Source organism: Peromyscus californicus, unplaced genomic scaffold, assembly GCF_007827085.1.
Source record: "Peromyscus californicus insignis strain IS unplaced genomic scaffold, ASM782708v3 Scaffold_12__1_contigs__length_115047231, whole genome shotgun sequence".
In the NCBI taxonomy this organism is placed as follows: Eukaryota; Metazoa; Chordata; class Mammalia; order Rodentia; family Cricetidae; genus Peromyscus; species Peromyscus californicus.
In genome coordinates this window covers 87,851,790-87,871,954 of record NW_026294413.1, presented here as the reverse complement: position 1 = coordinate 87,871,954, position 20,165 = coordinate 87,851,790, and the positions used below count along the sequence as shown (strand labels likewise).

Sequence of the window (20,165 nt, the reverse complement as noted above, 5' to 3'; positions counted from 1 at the left end):
AAAGCCAGGGCAGCATTACCTACTTCCTCTAGCAGGGCTTCACTTCCTAAAGGTTCCACAGCTGTCCTAAACAGTTGGGGATCAAGAGTTTGAACACAAGAACCAATGGGGGACCTTTCATATGGAAGCAGCAATAGACACACTCAGTAGCATGACAATGTTGATAACTATGATGACCATATGGATAACAACTGGGACCATGTCTCCCGCTAGCTTTCACAAGGTAGGCACCGTAATTACAAGAGCTGTTAAGTGTCCTGCCTAGAAGTTTCAAACTTCATCTGCTTAAGACAGTATGTTCCCTGAATGAGGTTGGAGCCATTTCTGACTGATGAATATGGTGGTTATAAACTCAGTGATTTCAAGGACAGAATAGGAACAGCTATGCCTGGGAACTAAGTGGACATCAATGGACCAGGCAGTCCCTGTTATCTGTGTTAACAGGGCCCTGGATGACCACACCTCTCCATCTCTTAAGCTTTAAATCCAGGTATTTTTATATTTCTTCGTGTTTCTCTTTTCAGCAACTGTAAATTTTGGAAATTTATTCTTCCAAATTTCTTTATATAGATACAAACTTTTATTTAGACCACTGGTAGGAAACTATGCATATTGCTTTGTGACGAGATCTTTTTATCATATGAGCTAGCTTTCTGTAACAATAAATAAAAACAGACCCACGTCACTACTTTAACAGCTACATAAAAGTAACATTATTCCTCTAGTTTTCTATATAATTCCTTCTTACCCTTAAAGCCTATACAAACAGATCAGGACAGGCCTAGAGTCACAGGCACATAATTCTGATACACTTTCACCTCTTTCTTTGTCCATCTCTCCTAAAGCAATACTATGAGGATGAATCAATTCACCATCACATGTGTTTGTAACAGACTCTCACACACACGAGAGTAGACCTAGGACAATGGCCACCGTCTCGACTCTCCACACTATGTTCACCTTTGTCAAGCAAAGGCTGGGTCTCCCCTAGAACTAAATCATCTCTATCCTAACTGACCTAGAGGCCAATTCTGATTCCCCTCTCTCAAGCACAAGGGCTGTGCACCATCCTCAGACCATGGCTACCACAGCAACAGGCTGCACAGGCAGGTAGGCAGACTGGACTCCACAGCAGCCTAAGAGAGGCCATAAAGTTGCTTGCCTGCCCTGCTTTCCTGCAAGCTCCCCAGCTTTCTGCAGGAGCCCCTTGTCCACTCACTTCTGGGTGAATATGTTGGGGGCCACTGTCTGCACAGCCACAACTTTTCACAAGTTTCACTCCATGCTCAGGGGTGAGAAGACATCCCATTGGCTGGTGTGGGATGCCACAAGCCACTCCCACGATGACCTAGATTTTCATCTCTCCTCCACCTGAGGCTTCCAGAAGGCTCTTGGAGCTGCCTCTTTTGAACCTAATAAAATGACCAAGAGTCACTGTGTGGGACAAGAAAGGCTCTCAGAATATTCCCCAGGAATTGATTAGCCTCACCAACTGATACAAAAAAAAAAAATCAATTAAAAAGCATATGAAGAAATCTCTCCATATTTGTTCCTGTTGGTACAAAGCAGTACACATCTTCTATTCAAGCAGCCAGCGAGCCAGGGACGCGCAGCGAACGACCTTCTAGCTGATTTTGAACAAAGCCTCTGATTACCAGCATGGGTTGTCATCTGTCTGCTGAATGCAGCGTAAATGAAACACCAATGAATCCCTAACTACCTTTTCATTTTCCCCTCCTAACCTAATTTAGAGAGCGTAAATAATTTCACTGTTTGCAGGCCCAGCTGCTCCTGTTCTCCATAGGGGAAACTGAGTAACGACCCCAAAGCTGCCGCCAATGCCACCAACCATCTCCAGTTGCACATAGTGAATACGCATTCAAAATATTGCCAGAAACAGTTGTTCTGCTGTTAGTAATTTATACAATCAGAACCAGTGGTCTTTTATTATTGTTATTATTATTACTGCAATTATTATGGTTTTATTTTGTCATTTGAATCTTTTGATGGTGACATGTCAGTAATTCGCTGTAATTTCCTGCCACCCACAAACCTTTTAAGATTTCTTTCACTGTGGCTGAGTATAAATTAAGTGACATTATTTCCTGCCTAGCCCAGTGTGTTGGACAACATTATACTTTGAAAACACCAAGCTGGAACAAGGCCCTTGGTGCAGCCCTGCCTTCCTCAGTCAGCCCAGCCCACCCGCTCAGGTTGAGCTGTAGACTAGGCATGCACTCCTCCTCCAGAGCAGCCCCATGGTCCTAAACGCAAGGAACCAGATGGCCCAAGAGCATAGGTAGGGTTATTACACAGTCTCTGAAGAGACTTCCTGGTGGGATGTAAGTGCTCTTTGGCTAATGGCAGAAAACAGTGTTGTAATTTCATATGAGGTGAGCATTCCATGGCCACAATCCTCTTTTCCAGGATGCTTGGACCACTTGCTCTCACGCAAAGCCCCTGGAAAGCTTTCAGAACCAAATTTTGTAAAGGGAGAATAAAAACAAGCAACTAAAGTGGGAAGTAGGATTTTAAATGACATTTTGCTACAAACACAGAGATTTTTCTTTTGTCATTTCCCTCCTCTGTTTCCATAACAGAAACCAAATGTAAACTCCACAGGTGGAACCCAGGAGCAATAGATCCTCCAGGGCAGAGAAAGGATGGCTAAGGTGGCACTCATGGGAATGCTGTGGCTCTTCACCACTCCATCTTGGAGCAAAGCTTCCTCCAGCATGGGGTGCTCACCCATCACATCATCATGACCCATGTGGCAAGTACATTCATTCGGAAATTCACTAAACAAAGGGAACACGGTGTCAGGGTTCCTTCCCTGATGACCTCTTGGTTCTAGTAGGGGACTGAACAACAGGCACTGAGGTAAAACACTTGGAACTCTCCACACATCATGATGATGGAGTGGTAATGACTTGGAGCCGGGATTTTAGACGTTACTCTGATTCAGGCACTCCACAGCTGGGACCCATCCTGGACCAGATGGGGAGTGGTTGAAAGGAACTGATGGGACTGCTCTAAAATTCTCCTCTCTGACCTCTCAGGGAACAGCTACCAACTTTATGAAAACCTCTTGTATAGGCTCGGAACCCAGCTTGTTGTACTTCACAGGTAATGAGGCATCCATGCTCACCACCTGCTGCAAGTGGAGAAGTGAGCACAAGCTCATGGGAGTCCAGCTCCACACTCCAGCATCCTGCTCATGGCACAGGGATGAACATCGGGGTCATATCTGGGGGCAGACGTGAGTTCCTCTGTTGAGTGAAGGCCTCCCAAGGCGGACTTCCTCCTACAGCTCTCCAGGAATCAGGGTCCTCATTCTCTCTCTGTCTCTGTCTCTCTCTCAGATGTGTGTGTGAGAGAGGAGTGGGAGAGAAGACAAGAGGATAAATGGAAGGAAGAGGGGAGGAACTGAGGGAGAAAAAGAAATGAGGAGGAAGGAAGGAAGGAAGGAAGGAAGGAAGGAAGGAAGGAAGGAAGGTCGAGAAAGAGCTGTCTTTACTTAGCGCGCCCTCTCTCTCTATGGAAATCTTTAATATCAGAACAGTAGACTTGGTCTGACCTCTGCCCCTTCCACTCACCTACTTCAGGAGAGGCCCCACTAGGGAGACTGGACCAAGTTCATAGTTGGTCTAAGCAGGAGCCAGCTTGGCATGGGCTGCATGCAGATAGCTCCTTCACATGAAAGAGGCAGGGGAGGGTCTGGAAGACCCCAAGACTTCTTTGCACTTCAACTCAAGTATATTTCTCTTTACTCGGGCTTTTTCTGGCCACAAGAAAGAGTTATAGCATACGTCCGTCACTCAGGGTTTGGTTGATCTTGACCCCAGAGTGGAGATCTGTGAGTGAAGTGACAAAGCCTTGGGGAGCACTCTGTAGGTTTTAACACTGGTCAGGTTTAATACTGGAATAAAGGAAATGCACAGCACAGCATTAACATGGGTAAGGGTTAATAGGCAGTTAGCCAAAATGGTGAATAAAAAAGTAGGCAATGAGCATGTATAAAGATGGTTAATGACTATGTACCACCTTTAGGAAGAGTGGGCCAAGGTGATTTGGGGGCTTAGCCTATGTGTCCAAAAGGCACAGAAAGTGGGACTTTTCTAAGGAGGGGGCTGCCAAGTGTCCCTTTTCCTGGAACGGAGGATTTCTCCTCCAGAAGAAGGATCTGAAACACTGTGGTTATGACAAGACTGAGAAGCTGGGGTTTCCAGAACTCATCTAAACAGCTTGCACCCCACACACAGGAAGCCTAGTATACAGGAAGATAAAGAGAAGGGGAGGATCCCCAAACATGTCCATCAGAGTGCCTGAGCTCCAGACCTCCCTGTTAGAGGGTGAGGCTTCCCCTGGGCCTGGCCCACTCTCAAGCTGTTCTCTCTGACTTGGTGTCATTTGCTTCATGCCCCAGTAGGGAGCTGGAAGAGACCTACCAGCACCGAGGAAAAGGCACGGAGGACGTGAATCATCACTTCCCGCCGATAGGATGAAGAAGGCCAAAGGTCAACTAATGGCCACTGAGGGAGGACAGTGCAAAAACAGTGTCCCACCAATCCCACAGGCAGCAGCCTGGCACCTCAGGCCCAAAGCCTTGACTCTGCGTCAAATACAAGGCCAAATTTCTTTACAGGAGAAGATATTATGTTGTTGCCAATAACAGTAAAAGGCCTACACTTGGCCTCAGTATTCATCGAGAGAACTGCTTGTCTGTAACACCAGAGAGTGCATTATTCTATAATTATGAAAGCTAAGAGAAACCTATATTCATCATCATGTAAAAATGTTTACAATATGTATTGTTTTTAAATGCTGGCTGCCAACCACTTGGCATTAAACACATTGGACATAGAAATTCCCAGGTGGGTAAAAAAGCCCACACATATTATGAATATTCTATAAGGCTGACTGGCAGCTTCAAGCTTTGGGACTGTGGAGAGCTGAAATGCCCCAGATCCAGAGCCCGAATCACCTTAGCCTATCTTTAATCCACTCAAAACCACCTCACCTACCTACTGTATATGCCTTCACAGCCTTTTAACTACCAGCAAACCCTTTGGAAGGTGTGTAACTTAACTGAACACTGCCTTCCGCCAACCCCAAATCTAAGAATGTCATCAGACAACAGCATCTGAGACTTAGAGTTGAGCTCCACCCACCTGACTGGGTCCACCTGCCAGAGACTACCACAAATAAGTTAGGTAAATGCCTTAGTTAATAACGTCCTTCCTTCTGTGACAGTAAGTGTTCACTTAACTGATTCTATGCTTAAACATGTTATTTGAAGCAATCCAAATCCATGTTCCTGGGCTACGTGGGCCACTCATATTTGGCTCATAATAAATGATCTCTTATCCCCCTGAGTTAATAACTGTGTTTTGTGTCAGGGTTTTGGCATCCCATGTGGGGCTCCAAGGACAAGCCTTGGACAACACAATACAGAAAGAATAACAGGATTGGTGTTAGGTACCAGCATGGGCCTTGGTGCCCAAACAACCCCGCTTCCTTGTGTGGATTTTGATGAGTTCTTTCTGTGACCCAGATAACCAACTTGTTTTGTACAATACTCCACTGGTTTATTCTGGGATGGCTGTTGGTTATTTTCTGATATTTTTTTTTTTTTAGAGAATTGTAGTTGTTTAGGAATATCCAGTCAGAGCATGTATCTGAGAACATTCAGCTTTTCTCTTGCCTTTCCTCAAATAGATAATTGTGTTTTCTGTGCATTCCCTGTTACAATCTTGCTCATTTTTAGTTAAAAAATTGAACAAGTGCCAGATCATCAAAACACAAAATATCCACACTCCTTGTTCCCTCCAGCTCAACATGGTAGAGGCGTCAAGGAAAAGCCCCCGGAATGTGCAGCGGGATCCCAGGGAGGTCCAAGACAACAGAGACCATTCTTGGGTGGGATGGAAACTTATTGGCTCAGCCACAAAGACAGACACGCAATATTCACTCTACATCTCAACTCCCAAGATACAGTGGGAGGAGTTAACTTGGGGTGGGGGTCAAGGAAGCTACAGCCACGAGCAGCACAGAACCCTGACACCAAACACCATTCCCTTCAGCTAGCACAGAAGGATGGCATTCTCAGAGAACAAACAAGACACTAAAATGGGAGAGAAATTCAAAGAAGAGGGTCATATTAGGGGGGAAATACCATTTAGTACTTCAGCTGGTTTTGCATTTGATAATTATGCTAACTGAACAACAGCTCAGTGATTTTGAAAATAAGGACCATTTGACATTCTCAAATTCTTTGTTTTGTTTTATGCATGGATGGATGTGTACAAGTGCAGCAGGAATGTGTGTGTGTGTGTGTGTGTGTGTGTGTGTGTGTGTGTGTGTGTGTGTGTGTGTGTGTGTGTATGTGTGTGATTCTGGGATGGGGCCTCTCCTTGACCTGGACCTCAGCAGTTAGGTTAGAGCAGCTGATCAGTGAGCCCCAGGGACCCTCCCTTCTCTGCCTCTCAAGCACTGGGACTTTTACTAAATTTAAAGGAAGGCCCTCACTCCTTAGTCTCACCTAGACTGTGACCCAGCGTCTTCCTCCTTCTTTATCCTTTCCATCTGCTCTCTTTCCAGTAACCCCAAGTGAGGCAAGTTGTTTCAAAAGCCTCTTTGAAGATAAACCCTAGTGGGAGAAATAATCCTGCCACTACCTACACTCACTGGGCAAACACTGGGCAGAACGCTGCACTTATGAGGGTCCCTCACTGGGATTCTCTGAAGAATGTCAGAGGACTCTACTGACAAGATTTTCTGGCTTTTATCAGAAATGTTCATTCCTAAGGGTGTCTCCTTCCTGTGGACTCGCTCTTAAAACTGGGAAAGAAATTAATCTAATCTGAATAAGCAGTGTTACCTTTTGATCTTTTTGTCTTTCATTGGGTCACTCTTTACAAAGTAAATTATTTACCTTGCTTTTGCTGAGAGCAGTCTGCTTTATTATAAACATTATATATTATAAATATTATATATCCATTGTGTGTTCTTTAATCTGGGCACATGGTAATAATGATTTCATATCATTGCTTATGTGTCCTTTTGTCTGCTGGCCCGTTAGTCTGTGTCTGATCTAACCATCTTGTTTGAGACTACAATACAGACATTTCTGGCTTTCACCTAGCTATCTGGGTTTGGATTTGGAGGGTTTTGTTTTCCTCTGCTTTGTGTAAGAAAATCAGTAAGTTGTTATCTCAAGTCCATTTTAGCTAATGGACAAACTTCCAAGTTAATTATCAAGCTGGTTTGGAAACAAGAAAAAGAAAACAAAAAAAAGAATCTTATTTACTTATTGATTTATTTATTTATCTACCTATTTATTTTGAGACAGAGTCTCATGAGACAGCCCTGTCTGGCCTGGAATTCACTATGTAGACCAGGCTGGCCTGGAACTCACAGAGACCTACTGCATCTAAGATTGACTTGGTCCTGGATACCTGACTGACCAGACAAGAGGATGAAGAAATCATAGACACACATACAGAAAAGCTGGGACTGGGCAGATGTTCTCACTCTAATAGAGCTGTACTCTCTACACAACATCCTGGAATTTATGACATGCAGCACAGCTGGGAGAGTCAACTATGGATGTCTGCAGTAGTCTCAGGATCTGCCCATCCAAGAGGAGAAGCTGTGGTAGATGCCTTCTGTACACTGTGTCAACCTTTATACATGGAACAGAGGAAGGCTTTCCCAATTCCCATGGGTCTGAGGCATTGGCCATTATCAACAATAGGTATTCTCTCAGGACTTCATCCACTGCTTTTTTGGGATAACCTTTTTGTACACTGTGTGAAGATGTGTCTCTGTCCTTCCTCACCTGCCTAAGGAACCTTCTGATTGGGTTAATAAAGAGCTGAACAGACAGTAGCTAGACAGGGCTTCTGGGGAGAGATAGGAACTCTGGGAAAGAATCTGAGGCCTGGCAGTTTCGCCAGCCAGACTTGGAGGAAGCTGGATGTATAGCACTGAGGAGAGGTAACAAGCCACACGGCAGAATGTAGATTAATATAAACGGGTTAATTTAAGTTTTAAGAGCTGGTTGGGAACAAGCCTAAGCTAAGTCCAAGCTTTCACAATTAATAAAAAGTCTCCATGTCATTATTCAGGAGTGGTCTAAAGAAAGACCTGTTATAACTGCTTACAGATTCACTCGGGTCTTTCTCTGCTCCCCACAGAAATCTGCCTGCTTCTGCCTCCCACATGCTGGAATTAAAGGCATGTGCCACCATGCCCAGCCACAAAAGGGACATTGTTTAAATCTAAGCAAAACTAACAACAGCAGCAAGGAAAGGTTTCAGAGTTTAGTCAAACAGACACATGGTCTTAATTTATTTCATTCTGTTTCTGATCTAGATTCCTAATCACTTGAAGTTGGAAAATTAGTTTTGCTGTGTCTTATGACAAAGCTTTAACATGAAAATCATAGTAAATTGGCTTATTGGTGGTAGATATTGTTTCTGTACATTACACTTATATATAATATTATGTGGTCTGTTCACATTATAAAGTCTCCCCTGGAATGGTTCAATTCAAATTGGCTTATAAAATAAATGAGTGCTCACATAAAATTATCTCAAATTCAGTGACTCCCATTGGCCAAGGACTGACAGTGTCTGAGGAATCTAGATCCTGAGGACCTGGTGTCTCTCATTCTGGACTCAACATCCACAAAAGGGAAGCAGGAATGCTTGTGAACATTTCCCGCCTCGTGCTTTTCAATTTACTAATTTTTAAATTTAATTTTTATTAATTTTTTGAGAAGTTTGTACAATGTGTTTTAATTACATTCATTCTCTCCCCCCCAACTGATCCCAGATCCAACCTGTCTCCCTACCTACCCACCCAACCTGGTGTTTTCTTTTTTTTTCCTTCTTTCTTCCTTCCTTTCTTCCTTTCCTTTTCTTTCTTTCTCTTTCTCTCTTTCTTTCTCTCTCTTCCTTCCTTCCTTTCTTTCTTTTTCTCTCTTCCTTCCTTCCCTTCTTTCTTCTTCTTTTTTACCGATTGTGTATAGTTTGTACTGTTTCTATTTTCTAGGATGTGTGGCCGCTACTGAAACCATTTAGAAATTATCGACAAAACTGTTCATTTCATACCTAACTGAAAATGGACAGCGTTTGGAAACTATGTCCCATCAGTAGTTCTCAACACCTGTAAGGGTGAGTTTTGAAGCCAGAAATATTCATTCTGCCCCGTAACAATTAACCACTCCTGGCTCCTGCTGCTGCTGCCAGAGTCTGCCTTAGCTGTCTTCAACTTCCTGTGTGCTGCGGTGTATATATTCACATGGCAGTGTAGGTGCATTTTATAATCATACATATGTAGACACACATCAGTCCAGAAACGGCTAAAGAAAGTTGCTTTAATAGTACCCTCTGGCTTCTTGGAAGACCGGGGCAAATCTCTTCTGGAAGGAAAAGAAATTCATTTTTTCTGAGAAGGTAAATGTTTATTAAATGCAAATGCTGATATCTGTTACCTAGGAAAAGTGACTCACGGCATGTGGAATTTCTAGATAAAAAGCTTTCAAGTCCGAGGTTTCTCCAGATAAGCTTCTATCGGGGAACTGGCGCGTGAATGCGCTGAAATTGAATTACTGTACAACAGCAATTACTTTGCACAGCACAGCTATAATGGGAATCAGTTCCACAGCGAACAGCGGGTAGCTGGAGGAAGGAGACCTGAACACAAAGTCTAGTCTCCTTTAGTTCCTCCAAGAAGCGAGCGTGCATTCTTAAGCAAAACACTTTTCAAGTGCCCAATTTCTCATTTTACCAACGGAAATCAGAAAGCAAGAGCAAGGGGGTTAGGCTTATTTACAGCGATGAGCTGCGTGCGAGTGGTTGGGGGAATTCATTAAATATCTCATCCAAAGGTTTGAAAACAACAAACTCTTCGTGTTGTGAGTGTAGTTACAACTTGCGTTCTATGTCTCCTCCCTGTCCTCCTTGAAGTTCATTTTGTCAGATACTACAGACTATTCCAATAGTCAGTTAAGTACTTAGTTCTGCTTGATAGTCTACCAAAATAGGCACTACCTTTTCATGCTTCCCTACCCCTCTCTCCCGGAGATGCGTTTAAGTTCATGGGTGTCTAGGCTCTGTAGGACTCAGCGCAAAGTCCATCCTAACCTTTGCAGCAACCAGGACCTCAGAGGAAATGGGGGGAGGGGCTACAAGTCTGCCCAAATCTAAACGGTAAAGGCTGAGTGTCTCTGCATGACCCAAGGCAAAAGTCACTCTACAGATGCCCCATTTCAGAAATGAGGGTGTGCCTAAGAATCATAAATTCTCCACAGTGGCTCTGCCTACTCAGAGTTCCCTGGAGCTAGAGCGGATGCCTCCAGGTGACTGACAGTTTGGGCTGCTCCCAGTGAAGGGCCAGATCTGAAAGACAAAGGCTGCCTGCCCACACAACCAAGACCAGGTAATAGCCTATCCATCGCCTTCCTCCTCTGCTCAAATCAGGGTGCTTTTCTTGCCATCAGCCGCTCAGTAATGCCAAACTTGCCTTCTGTCAATATCTCAAATAAGTTCTGACTTATGTCACAGACAAGCAGTCCAGGTGTCACTTAGAAGGGCCCAATGCAAGAGTGCCACTGGCAGGAGACAGGTGCATATTATTTCTGCTAAATCTGGAATTTGGAAAAGCTCCTTGAGATGCTAATAAACTGAAAACAAATTGATTCCACTTCTTGACCCTTCAAAGAAAGTGGAAATTTGATATAAACTGCTCAACAACACCCACTGAGGGCTGGATAGCATGTAGATATTTGAAGAGAGAAACGGAGAGATAATGCCTAACCCATAACTGCTATATACAAAAGAAAGCGGCAGTCTTGCTCCTTCAAACAACCTGGAGCTAGCCTTTGAGTGGATTCACAAAAATTATTCAAACTACCCATGGCATGAAAATTTGCTAGAAAATAGAGTTAAGAGAAGCTGTCATAATGATGGCACCATTATGTTAATGGCAATTATGGAGGCTAAGGTTATTTATAATTTGCTAGTCCGGGAAAAAAAAAAGTTGCATGTAGTCCATTACCAGCTGTATGACAGAGGTTATATAATGGGCAGGCCACTTTAGGTTTCACATTTACCTCAGACATCTGACGGGCAGAAAATAGGACTTTCTATGATAGGATAATTGCACAGTGGAGAAGAATTCAAATCGGGCCCAAGCATGATAAAATCACTCTGATTCAACTAATCACTGGGCAAAATGATGGAGGAGAATGATGAAATCAAGCCAGAGAGACAGAGAGAAAGAACAATATTGTTCAACAGCCCGGAGATGACAGGCTGTGTGTGTGTTAAAGGGCTGGCTTACTGGAGTCTGGTCTCCCCAGTGCTAATGGGATCTACCTACGAAAGCCAAAGGCAGCCTATGGCTCCAGACAGCTTCAAGGCACTCCACATATGTCAATGTAGTTTGAATATTCATTGTCTCTTTTTTTTTTTTTTTTTTTTTTTTTTTTTAGTTTTTCGAGACAGGGTTTCTCTGTGTAGCTTTGCGCCTTTCCTGGAACTCACTTGGTAGCCCAGGCTGGCCTCGAACTCACAGAGATCCGCCTGGCTCTGCCTCCCGAGTGCTGGGATTAAAGGCGTGAGCCACCACCGCCCAGCTATTCATTGTCTCTTGCAAGCCAGGTTTTCCTTGTATGTGTTCTTAAGTAACAAGGATGAGTGATATGGGACCAAGAAGCATAAATGGAGGACCCCAGGACTCTGGTTTGATGTAGATTACTAGAGGTGAAGCAGGGGAGTTGGGGAAATGACAGTCCTAAAATATGTTCTGTTTTTGGACCATTGTCCACCTTGTGAGATTTTAGTGTTCACCTAGTGAAGTATTAAAAGGGGTGGCTCCCATGCAAACTGGAGATCTTTGACTCCTTCAATGCTCACGGACCCCAAAAGGAAGCTTCCTGTTGAGGAAGCAAAGTGTCATTATAATATGAAGAATTTCAGTCACGACTTCCTTGGCTCCAACATAAGCCAGCAGTTCATCCCAGATGCCACGTGGCTTTTAATGGCTGTCAACAGAGGGGCATGGGTCACAAAGGGGACTGGACCAATCTCAACTGTCTCCAGATAAAACCACTAGAAGCTAAAACTTAGTGGAAAAACACTGCCTAGGAGGCATGAAGTCCTGGATCAGTAGAACAATGAACATAAAAAGCCCATGGGTGAGAACCATAGAGGTCTACATGCAATTCTCAAGATGCAGCAGCATCCAGTTTACATACACAGGGTCTGTATGTGTATTTTAAAATACGGAAAATATGCATTTCAGAGTGTGTAGACTGGCCATATCCTGGGAACATTTCAATTCAAACAGGGCAATTTCTTTTTTCTTCTCAAAGAAACAGTGCCAGCCACATCAAATGGCTGTGTTTTTTTTTTTGTTTTGAATGTCACTAATTTAAGGCAAAATGGTTTCAAAATAGGCAATACAGAGAGGCTGAAGGCAGCTCCTGCTTCCTCAGGTCCCTATCCAGGTGCTTCGTGCAGCCCTGGGACTCCTCTATCACATGCTCACAAGATGGAAAATCCTTATCCAGAAGTGCATGGCATGCTTTCTGTTTGTCAGGCATCAGATTTTGCAGGGACATAAAGCACAGCTGTACCCTTTCCTTGAGGATACAAAAACTAAAAATCCCACTGAGCCCTGGAGTGTGACCTGGGCAAATGACTTCACCACAGCTCAGCCTCTTTGCTCGTTTCTAGGACAATGATAACTCCTGGAGTTGACATGCATCTAAATGGCATAACCTCCTAGCCCTGGGCCAGGTGCATCCTGAGCTCAGTAAACCCAGAAGCATGTACTCTGCATGACTCCAGGGAGGTATGAGAGGAAAAGAGATCCATGGGGCTGCTCAGCTGTCCTCAGCAGCTTCCCACCTTGGAGCAGGACAGAAATCCCAGTAAGAATGTCTACAGCCCGTGTTACACACATTGCAAAGGGTCAAGGTCCTGGCTATGGTGTTTCTGCCAAGGAACACTCTACATGTGCACCCCCTCAAGTGCCCCAAGTCCCTGACCCTAGGCCTTTCTTGCCTATCAACTGCACAGACAGAATGAATGGCTATTTCTTTTCTTTTCTTCCCTAAAACTCTGTGATTTGCAAAGAAATGTAAAGGAAAACAGTATTTCTTCACCCAAACTGATACTGCTGTTACTAGTGTTTAAAATAGAATGAAAATGAGCCAGGTGTGGCAATCCACCTGTAATCCCAGAACTTGGGAGCCTGGAGCAGAGGATCACGTGAGCTCAAAGCCTGACAGAGAGTCTTGACTGCACAGTCAGACCCAGTCTCAAAAATATAATAACCAAATAACAACAAACAAAAGCAGCCCTTGAGAAGGCTAGCTGAGCAGATCAAGGCACTTGTTGTGGGGTCTGGCCATCTGAATTTGATACCTAGGACCCATATGGCAAAAGGAAAGAGCTGACTACTGCAAGTTGACCTCTAACCTCCACATGAACAACATGGCACATGTATCCCCTTTCACAAATATGTACACACACACATACACATAGAATATATAACTGAAATTTAAAAAATAGAACCCTGGAATTAAAAAGTAAAATGATAAAAACAGATGATAGATAGATAGATAGATAGATAGATAGACAGATAGATAGATAGATGAGAGAGGTAAAATATATTATGACTATATATATGTATATGTATATATGCAAGGATGACTCAGGAAAAGAGCACTCATATACCACTTGGAGGGGCTCTGAACTAACATAATCTTATGGGGACAGAAATGGGGTTTTTTTTAAGCACAAATAACTTTAAAGGTAGATTCAGAACATTTTAGATGCCTTCCAGTTTAGAACTTCCCATTAAGGAAAACAGTGTGTAGTCTAGGATAGTGGGTATATGGAGGTGATGACGAATGCAGACTCTGGTGACCTGGAGGACCACACTCAATGTGACTGCAGAGAAGCTATGTAGCTTCTACCTCTCCATTTCCCCTTTGTAAACTGCAGATGGTAACAAAACCCTCCATCATGGGCTATGATAAAGACAAGATATGTGAATATTGGCAAAATCCTTGAAGAGATGCCCACCAACTAGATTGCTTGATTTACTATTGATATACATGCAGATTCACTGCAGTAATATTGATTTTAAAGCCTGCAAACAATTTAAACGTACAAATAGGTAAAAGCAGAAACAGTGGAATCAATTAATAAACCTATGTCAGCCATCTAAGGAAACCACAAAACACAGTGACATGAGAAATTACCAAAGAATTGTTGGAAAGAAGGATAAAAGCTGGATTATAAGGACAACAGGAGCCATAACTTTCAAATTTGAAAAGAAGAAAAATACAAGCACACACATAAAAAGGCAAAGAAAACAGACTATAGAGAAAGTACACAAGAAAGCAAAAATCATAGTTTTCTGTCACAGGGTCACAACTCCGGATGACACTTTCTCTATGTGTGACAGTCGATCTTGATTTTCACAGGATCTAGGATCATCTAGGCGACAGACACCTGGGCTTGTCCGTGAGGAGACTTCAGGATTGATTTAACTGACACCGGATGGTCCACTCCATATCTAGGTAGCACCACTCCCTGGGCTACAGTTCTAGACTGAAGAAAACCAACCGAGCCTGTGAGCTGAGCACCAACACTCCCTCCTCTCACCCCTCTCTCTCCTTCCTGACTGCAGGTGCCACGTGACTAGCTACCCCACACATTTGCTGCCAGACTTCTCTATGACATTGGACTGTGCCCTCCAACTGTGAGACCAAGTAATCCCTTCCTTCAAGATTCTTTCCATACTCGGTCAGCCCAGTGACAAAAGCAACTGATAGACTTTGCTTTGTATTTTTTTTCAACATATTCTAAAAGTTCTACCCAAGAAGCCATCCATTTTGTAAACAGAAACTCATCATGATGCTTTAAAATTACTATTCTTTTAAAAATATTTATTGTGTTTATGTGTATTTGTGTTTACCTCCATGTGTGTATGAGCACCATGGCCACACAAGGTGTGCAAAGTTCAGAAGAAGGTGTGGGATCCTCTGCAAATGGAGTTACAGGCTGTTTGGAGCTATCTTGTGGATGCTCAGAACTAAACCCAGGACCTCTACAAGAGCAGCGAGTACTCTCAACTTCTGAGCCATCTCTCTAGCCCTTCATCAGCATTCTCACTTCAGGGTTCTGCTTCTGACGTATGAATGGCTACCAAGCTGCCATACCCATTGGGAAAAATAAGGAGCCATACTCAGAAAGATGAATCCAGGCCTGGGGATGTAACTCAGTGGTGCAGTGCTTGCTTAGCATGCATGACCCTGGGGCCACTCACTAATGCATGTTTCCTCTCAGATGCTTCAGGGCAGTGATGCAAGACAGGTCAAAGGCCACCATGCAGCCTCCAGGGCACTACTGGTATACCATGCTTGTGGCAGAGAACAGAGGCTCTTCAGAGCTCCCATCGGGAAGCTTTCAACAAGAAGCTCATTCACAGCAGCACTTTCCACTCACTGAGTGTGCCTCTTCCTGCAGGGCCTGTGCCAACAGCAAGCTTTGTCATGGTCCCACCTCAGCTGTGAGACTATCCTGTTCTGCAGATGAGAAATTAAGGCTCACAGAGACGTCTTTCTACCCAGGACAGAGCCTACTAAGTGACAAGGAAGGTTCTAGACACAGGCCAAGCTCATGCCTATACAAAGACACAAAACGGATACAACTGTTTATTTAGAGAAAGGAGTGTGAGATTATCCACCTTGGGCAGAAATACTTGGAGAAAAATTTGGTTTGGTGGTTCAGCATGAGAAAAGCTAAAGAAGGAAGTGATTGTTTCTAACAAAATGCTACTGAGAAGATCATGAAAATCAAGCAAAGTAGACACAGGAATGAAAGACTCTTCGGGTTGCAATTTTCCTTGCAACTGTATATCAATACGGCTGTATATCACGACCAAATCATGAACACACGATGCCCTGTTTGGTCAACAGTAAAAAATAAAGTAGGAAGCCAACTTAGCAATACACACGCACACACACACACACACACACACACACACACACACACACACACACACACACTGCAGTTCCCTTCATATGGCTGATAGGAAATCTCAGTGAGCTACTTGGATCAATACAAACACTGTAATCTCAGTAATGGCCCAGTAAAGCAAGAAGAATATCCAACTTCTTCCAGACTTCATCTGTGCCCCCTCCACATATTCAGTTCCACAGAGTGGCAGTCATTTTTTAAAAATGTTTTACAGCTGCCGGGCGGTGGTGGCACACGCCTTTAATCCCAGCACTAGGGAGGCAGAAGCAGGCGGATCTTTGTGAGTTCAAGGCCAGCCTGGTCTACAGAGCAAGATCCAGGACAGGCACAAAACTACACAGAGAAACCCTGTCTCGAAAAACCAAAAAAAAAAAAAAAAAAAAAAAAACTGTTTTACAGCTGTACAGTGAACCCCAGTGTCCCCCTGAGTGATCCTGAGAAGTTAGTGAGAGCATCAGGGTTGGGGACCCATCCTTTACAGCCCCTATGCTGAAGGCATAACATCCAAAGAGAAAAACTGGCATCAGAATCCCATATGCGAAGAGGGCAACGAGGAACAGCTTTTCTTGGTCACCAGAACGAAGAAATAAGCAGACAAGAACATTCACGTAGTGGGTAAACTTTGTAAGTTGGGTTCGTCACCAGCAGGCCTGAAGAGCTGGCCTCCTGTGTGTCTTTGGACAATGTAATGCAGACCCAATAAGACTCACCCGCACTGCCTCAGACTTCTTGTGAAACATTTCCTCCATGTTCTTAGCCAGCTTTTTCACCAGTTGGAGACCATCGATTTCTTCAATAGCAACGTCTTTCTCATACTCTTTGTATTTCTGAAAGGAGAGAGGGCAGTATTAGAGGCAAGTGATTCTAAGGTACCACATGTATGATGTCCTCTGATGGATATAAAAATAAAGCTTTATCAACGTCATTGTCTGTTGGGAGTTGGAGACAGTAGGTTATATTTGACAATCACTAAATCAAACAGAAACATAAAAAGTGCGCCTGGCTCTGACCGGAAGCTGAAGCAGCACCCAGGAAAGGAACACTTGTCAGCTAATCAAAGGCTGTCACATCTAAGGAATGTCCTAAGGGGCCAATCTGACTCATGGTTTCCTCATCATCTCAATTTAAGACAGTTTTTTCTTAAAAAAATCCATCAAACACTAGAAATCAGATCATCGTGTTAAGCAAAATAAGCCATACTCCAAAAGCCTAATACTGGCCTGCTGGCCTGGGGATGTAACTCTGTGGTGGAATGCTTGCTCAGCATGGACATGGCCCTGGGTGCACTCACTAACTCATGTTTTCTCTCAGATGTGGAGCCTATAATTTGTTTTGTTTTTTTCTTTTGGAAGTAAAACATGAAAACGGACGGAGGTATGTGGGAAGAGAAGAGAGATTAGCAGGAGGGAGGGGGGACTAAAAGAGAGTGAGAGGATGAATACGATCAAACTAAAACATCACATGAAAATGTCACAATGGGGCTAAGGAGATAGCTCACTCAGAAAAGTACTTGCCATGCAAGCACCAGGATTTGAGTTCTATCTCCAACACAAATAAATCATAATAATGAAAAAGGAGGAGGAGAGGAGGAAGAGGAAAAGAGGAGAGGAGGAGGGGAAGAGGAGGGAAGGTGGAGGACAGAAGAAGAGGAGGAAGGAGGAGAGGAGGGGAAGAGGAGGGAAGGAGGAGGAGGAAACCAGCAGCAACAGCCACCCCCACTGCCACTGCCACCTCCAGGCAGGGTGGCACACACTTGTAATCCCACCGCTTGGGAGATGAAGACAGATGACTCCCTGAGGCTGGCTGGCCAGCTAGCCTACACTGCCTTGCAAGCCCCAGGTCAGTGAGCAGCCTTGCCTTCGAAAAGAAAAAAACGGAAAGCAGAAAGGACAAGGCAGAAGGTGCCTACAGTTTCCTCTGGCTGTGCACACAGGTACATGCTCACTTGCTGTCCTGGTGAGCTTCCTGTTGCTGTGATAAACCACTCAGATCAAAAGGGTGAGAAAGGATTTATTTCAACTTAATTTCCACCTAACAGTACACCATTGAGGGAATCAGGGCAGGAACTCGAGCTGGACTCTAGAAGTAGGAGTTGATGATGCATAGACCATGGAGGATGCTGCTTACTAGCTTGCTTCCTCTTCTGCTCAGCTCGCTTCCATGTATAACCTAGGACCACCTACCCAGGGGAGTCACCACAAACAGTATGCCAGGCTCTACTCTAGCAACTAGCAATCAATAAAATGCCTCACAGACATGCCCAAAGTTCACACTGATGGAGGCAATTCCTCAACCGAGGTTCCCTCCTCTCAGCTGTGCCAAGTTGACAACCAAGATAAGCCATTACACCTGCACACATACACACACACACACACACACACACACACACACACACACACACACATATACACAAAAATATCACAATGAAACCTGTAATTTTATGGACTGACCACTCACTAATTTAGAAGACAATTACATACTATGATAACCAATCTGTTTAAAGAGGCAAATAAAAAAGTGGTCCAAAAACTCCTGAAGGTTCCTCAGACACTCTCAGAGGTCCACGGAGTCCTTTTTCCAACAGCATCTCTAGGTGAAGCTGGCTTACCTCATGGATATCAACAAATGGCAACAGATTGACACAGACACGTGTGTGAGAATCCAATTGTCTTTCCTCAAGTCAAACATTAAAGAAATTTGCCAAGAAAGGGAGAAGTGTGTACCAGCTATTGTTCATAAAACACATTACTTACATAACACATTTTTATCTTTTTAATTAGTTTCTCTTTAAATTTCTTAGTTTTAAAATTTAATATGATAAATATCAATAGATATAACCCACATGAACAAAAGCTCTGATGGACTTTAGTACTTTGTAAGAAGATAAAAGGATCCTAAGACAAAAGTAAATTTGAATAAAGACTTAATTTTGTTCCCATTGAACAAGAATGTTGTTTCTTATTGAGAATTCCAACAGGAGTTCACAATATTTTTATGTCAGTGTGAAACGGCATCATGATGCTCATGTCCTTATAAAAAGGCTGAGGCACTGAAGTTGTGGGGACTATATGTTGCTTTACTTGAAACTCACTTCAAGCTTCAACTTAGGAAAAACTCAGGGTACATGCTGCAGCTTGGCTCTGGGGTGTCGAGCGAGTTATTTTTTAAGTGATAGGTATAAGCACATGGCAGGATAATTCCCAAGGCATAAACATCTATCTTCTCTTCACTCCCCCACCTCTACCTTCAAATGTGGGAACTGGAGAGAGGCACCATTTTTCCTGGCCAGCAGAGGCCAGCCTTCTACCCAAGGCTCAGCTAGGAAAGTAGTATGTGGCCATGTGTCACTCAAAACACATCCTTTTCCAGTTCCAATTTACAAATCCTTTGAGGCAATACAACAAAGCTCTATTTTAGGAGAAGTTGGGATGGTGGGCGTGTTTCTCCAGGGGTAAAGCTCTGGTCCAGATGTGCAGGTTGGACCCCTGGCACAACACGACCAAAAGCAAACCACTTCTGGCTTGAGGACAAAGGCGGAGAGCACAGGGAAAAGAGTGAATGTCAGGAAGGGTTTTCCAGATTCCTAAGACTTAGGGAAACCCCTCACAGCCGGCAGTGAGCACGGCCATCGACCCTGCGTTCTACAAGCAGCAAATCCCACTCTCACTCCAACAGCAACACCCGCTATCAGACACCAGCAGAGGATGAAGGCAAGAGGAGACACTGTTACTGGACATAGAAACCTCTGGCCTGAACACCAGGACCAATGCATTCTTAGAATGAAGGTGACTAGGAATAGCATTTATATTCCTAGTCACCTGAGAGTGAAGAAAGGCAGAGATCTGCTGTGATATTTCTGAGCTGCTATAAATGCAAGGGCCTGTGAAATCCCAGGAGTTACAGGTTGATCCTTCTCCCCAATACCCAAGAGCTTATGTAAGGATCACGTGAGTTACTCTTGGGGTCCTCCCTCTTGAATCTATCCAGGAAAATCTTCACTCCTTCTTCTCCCAGTGTCCTCTTCCTCCTTCACATCAAAGTTGTTATGATCCCTGCAATGTTGCCCCTACGTCCCAGCACTCAAAACCCAGCCAGAAGAGG

At 43.9% G+C, this 20,165-nt stretch overlaps 1 protein-coding gene across 2 annotated transcripts in view; it reads right to left on the bottom strand.

The window, feature by feature from the left end:
- The window catches only part of Cacna2d3 (calcium voltage-gated channel auxiliary subunit alpha2delta 3), an 844,638-nt gene that overhangs the window by 624,531 nt on the left and 199,942 nt on the right, over window positions 1-20,165 (bottom strand). For both annotated transcript variants that reach the window (XM_052733778.1, XM_052733779.1), the window contains exon 3: window positions 16,775-16,891. In XM_052733778.1, the coding sequence (XP_052589738.1) occupies window positions 16,775-16,891 (117 nt within the window). The remainder of the gene's footprint in view (window positions 1-16,774; window positions 16,892-20,165) is intronic.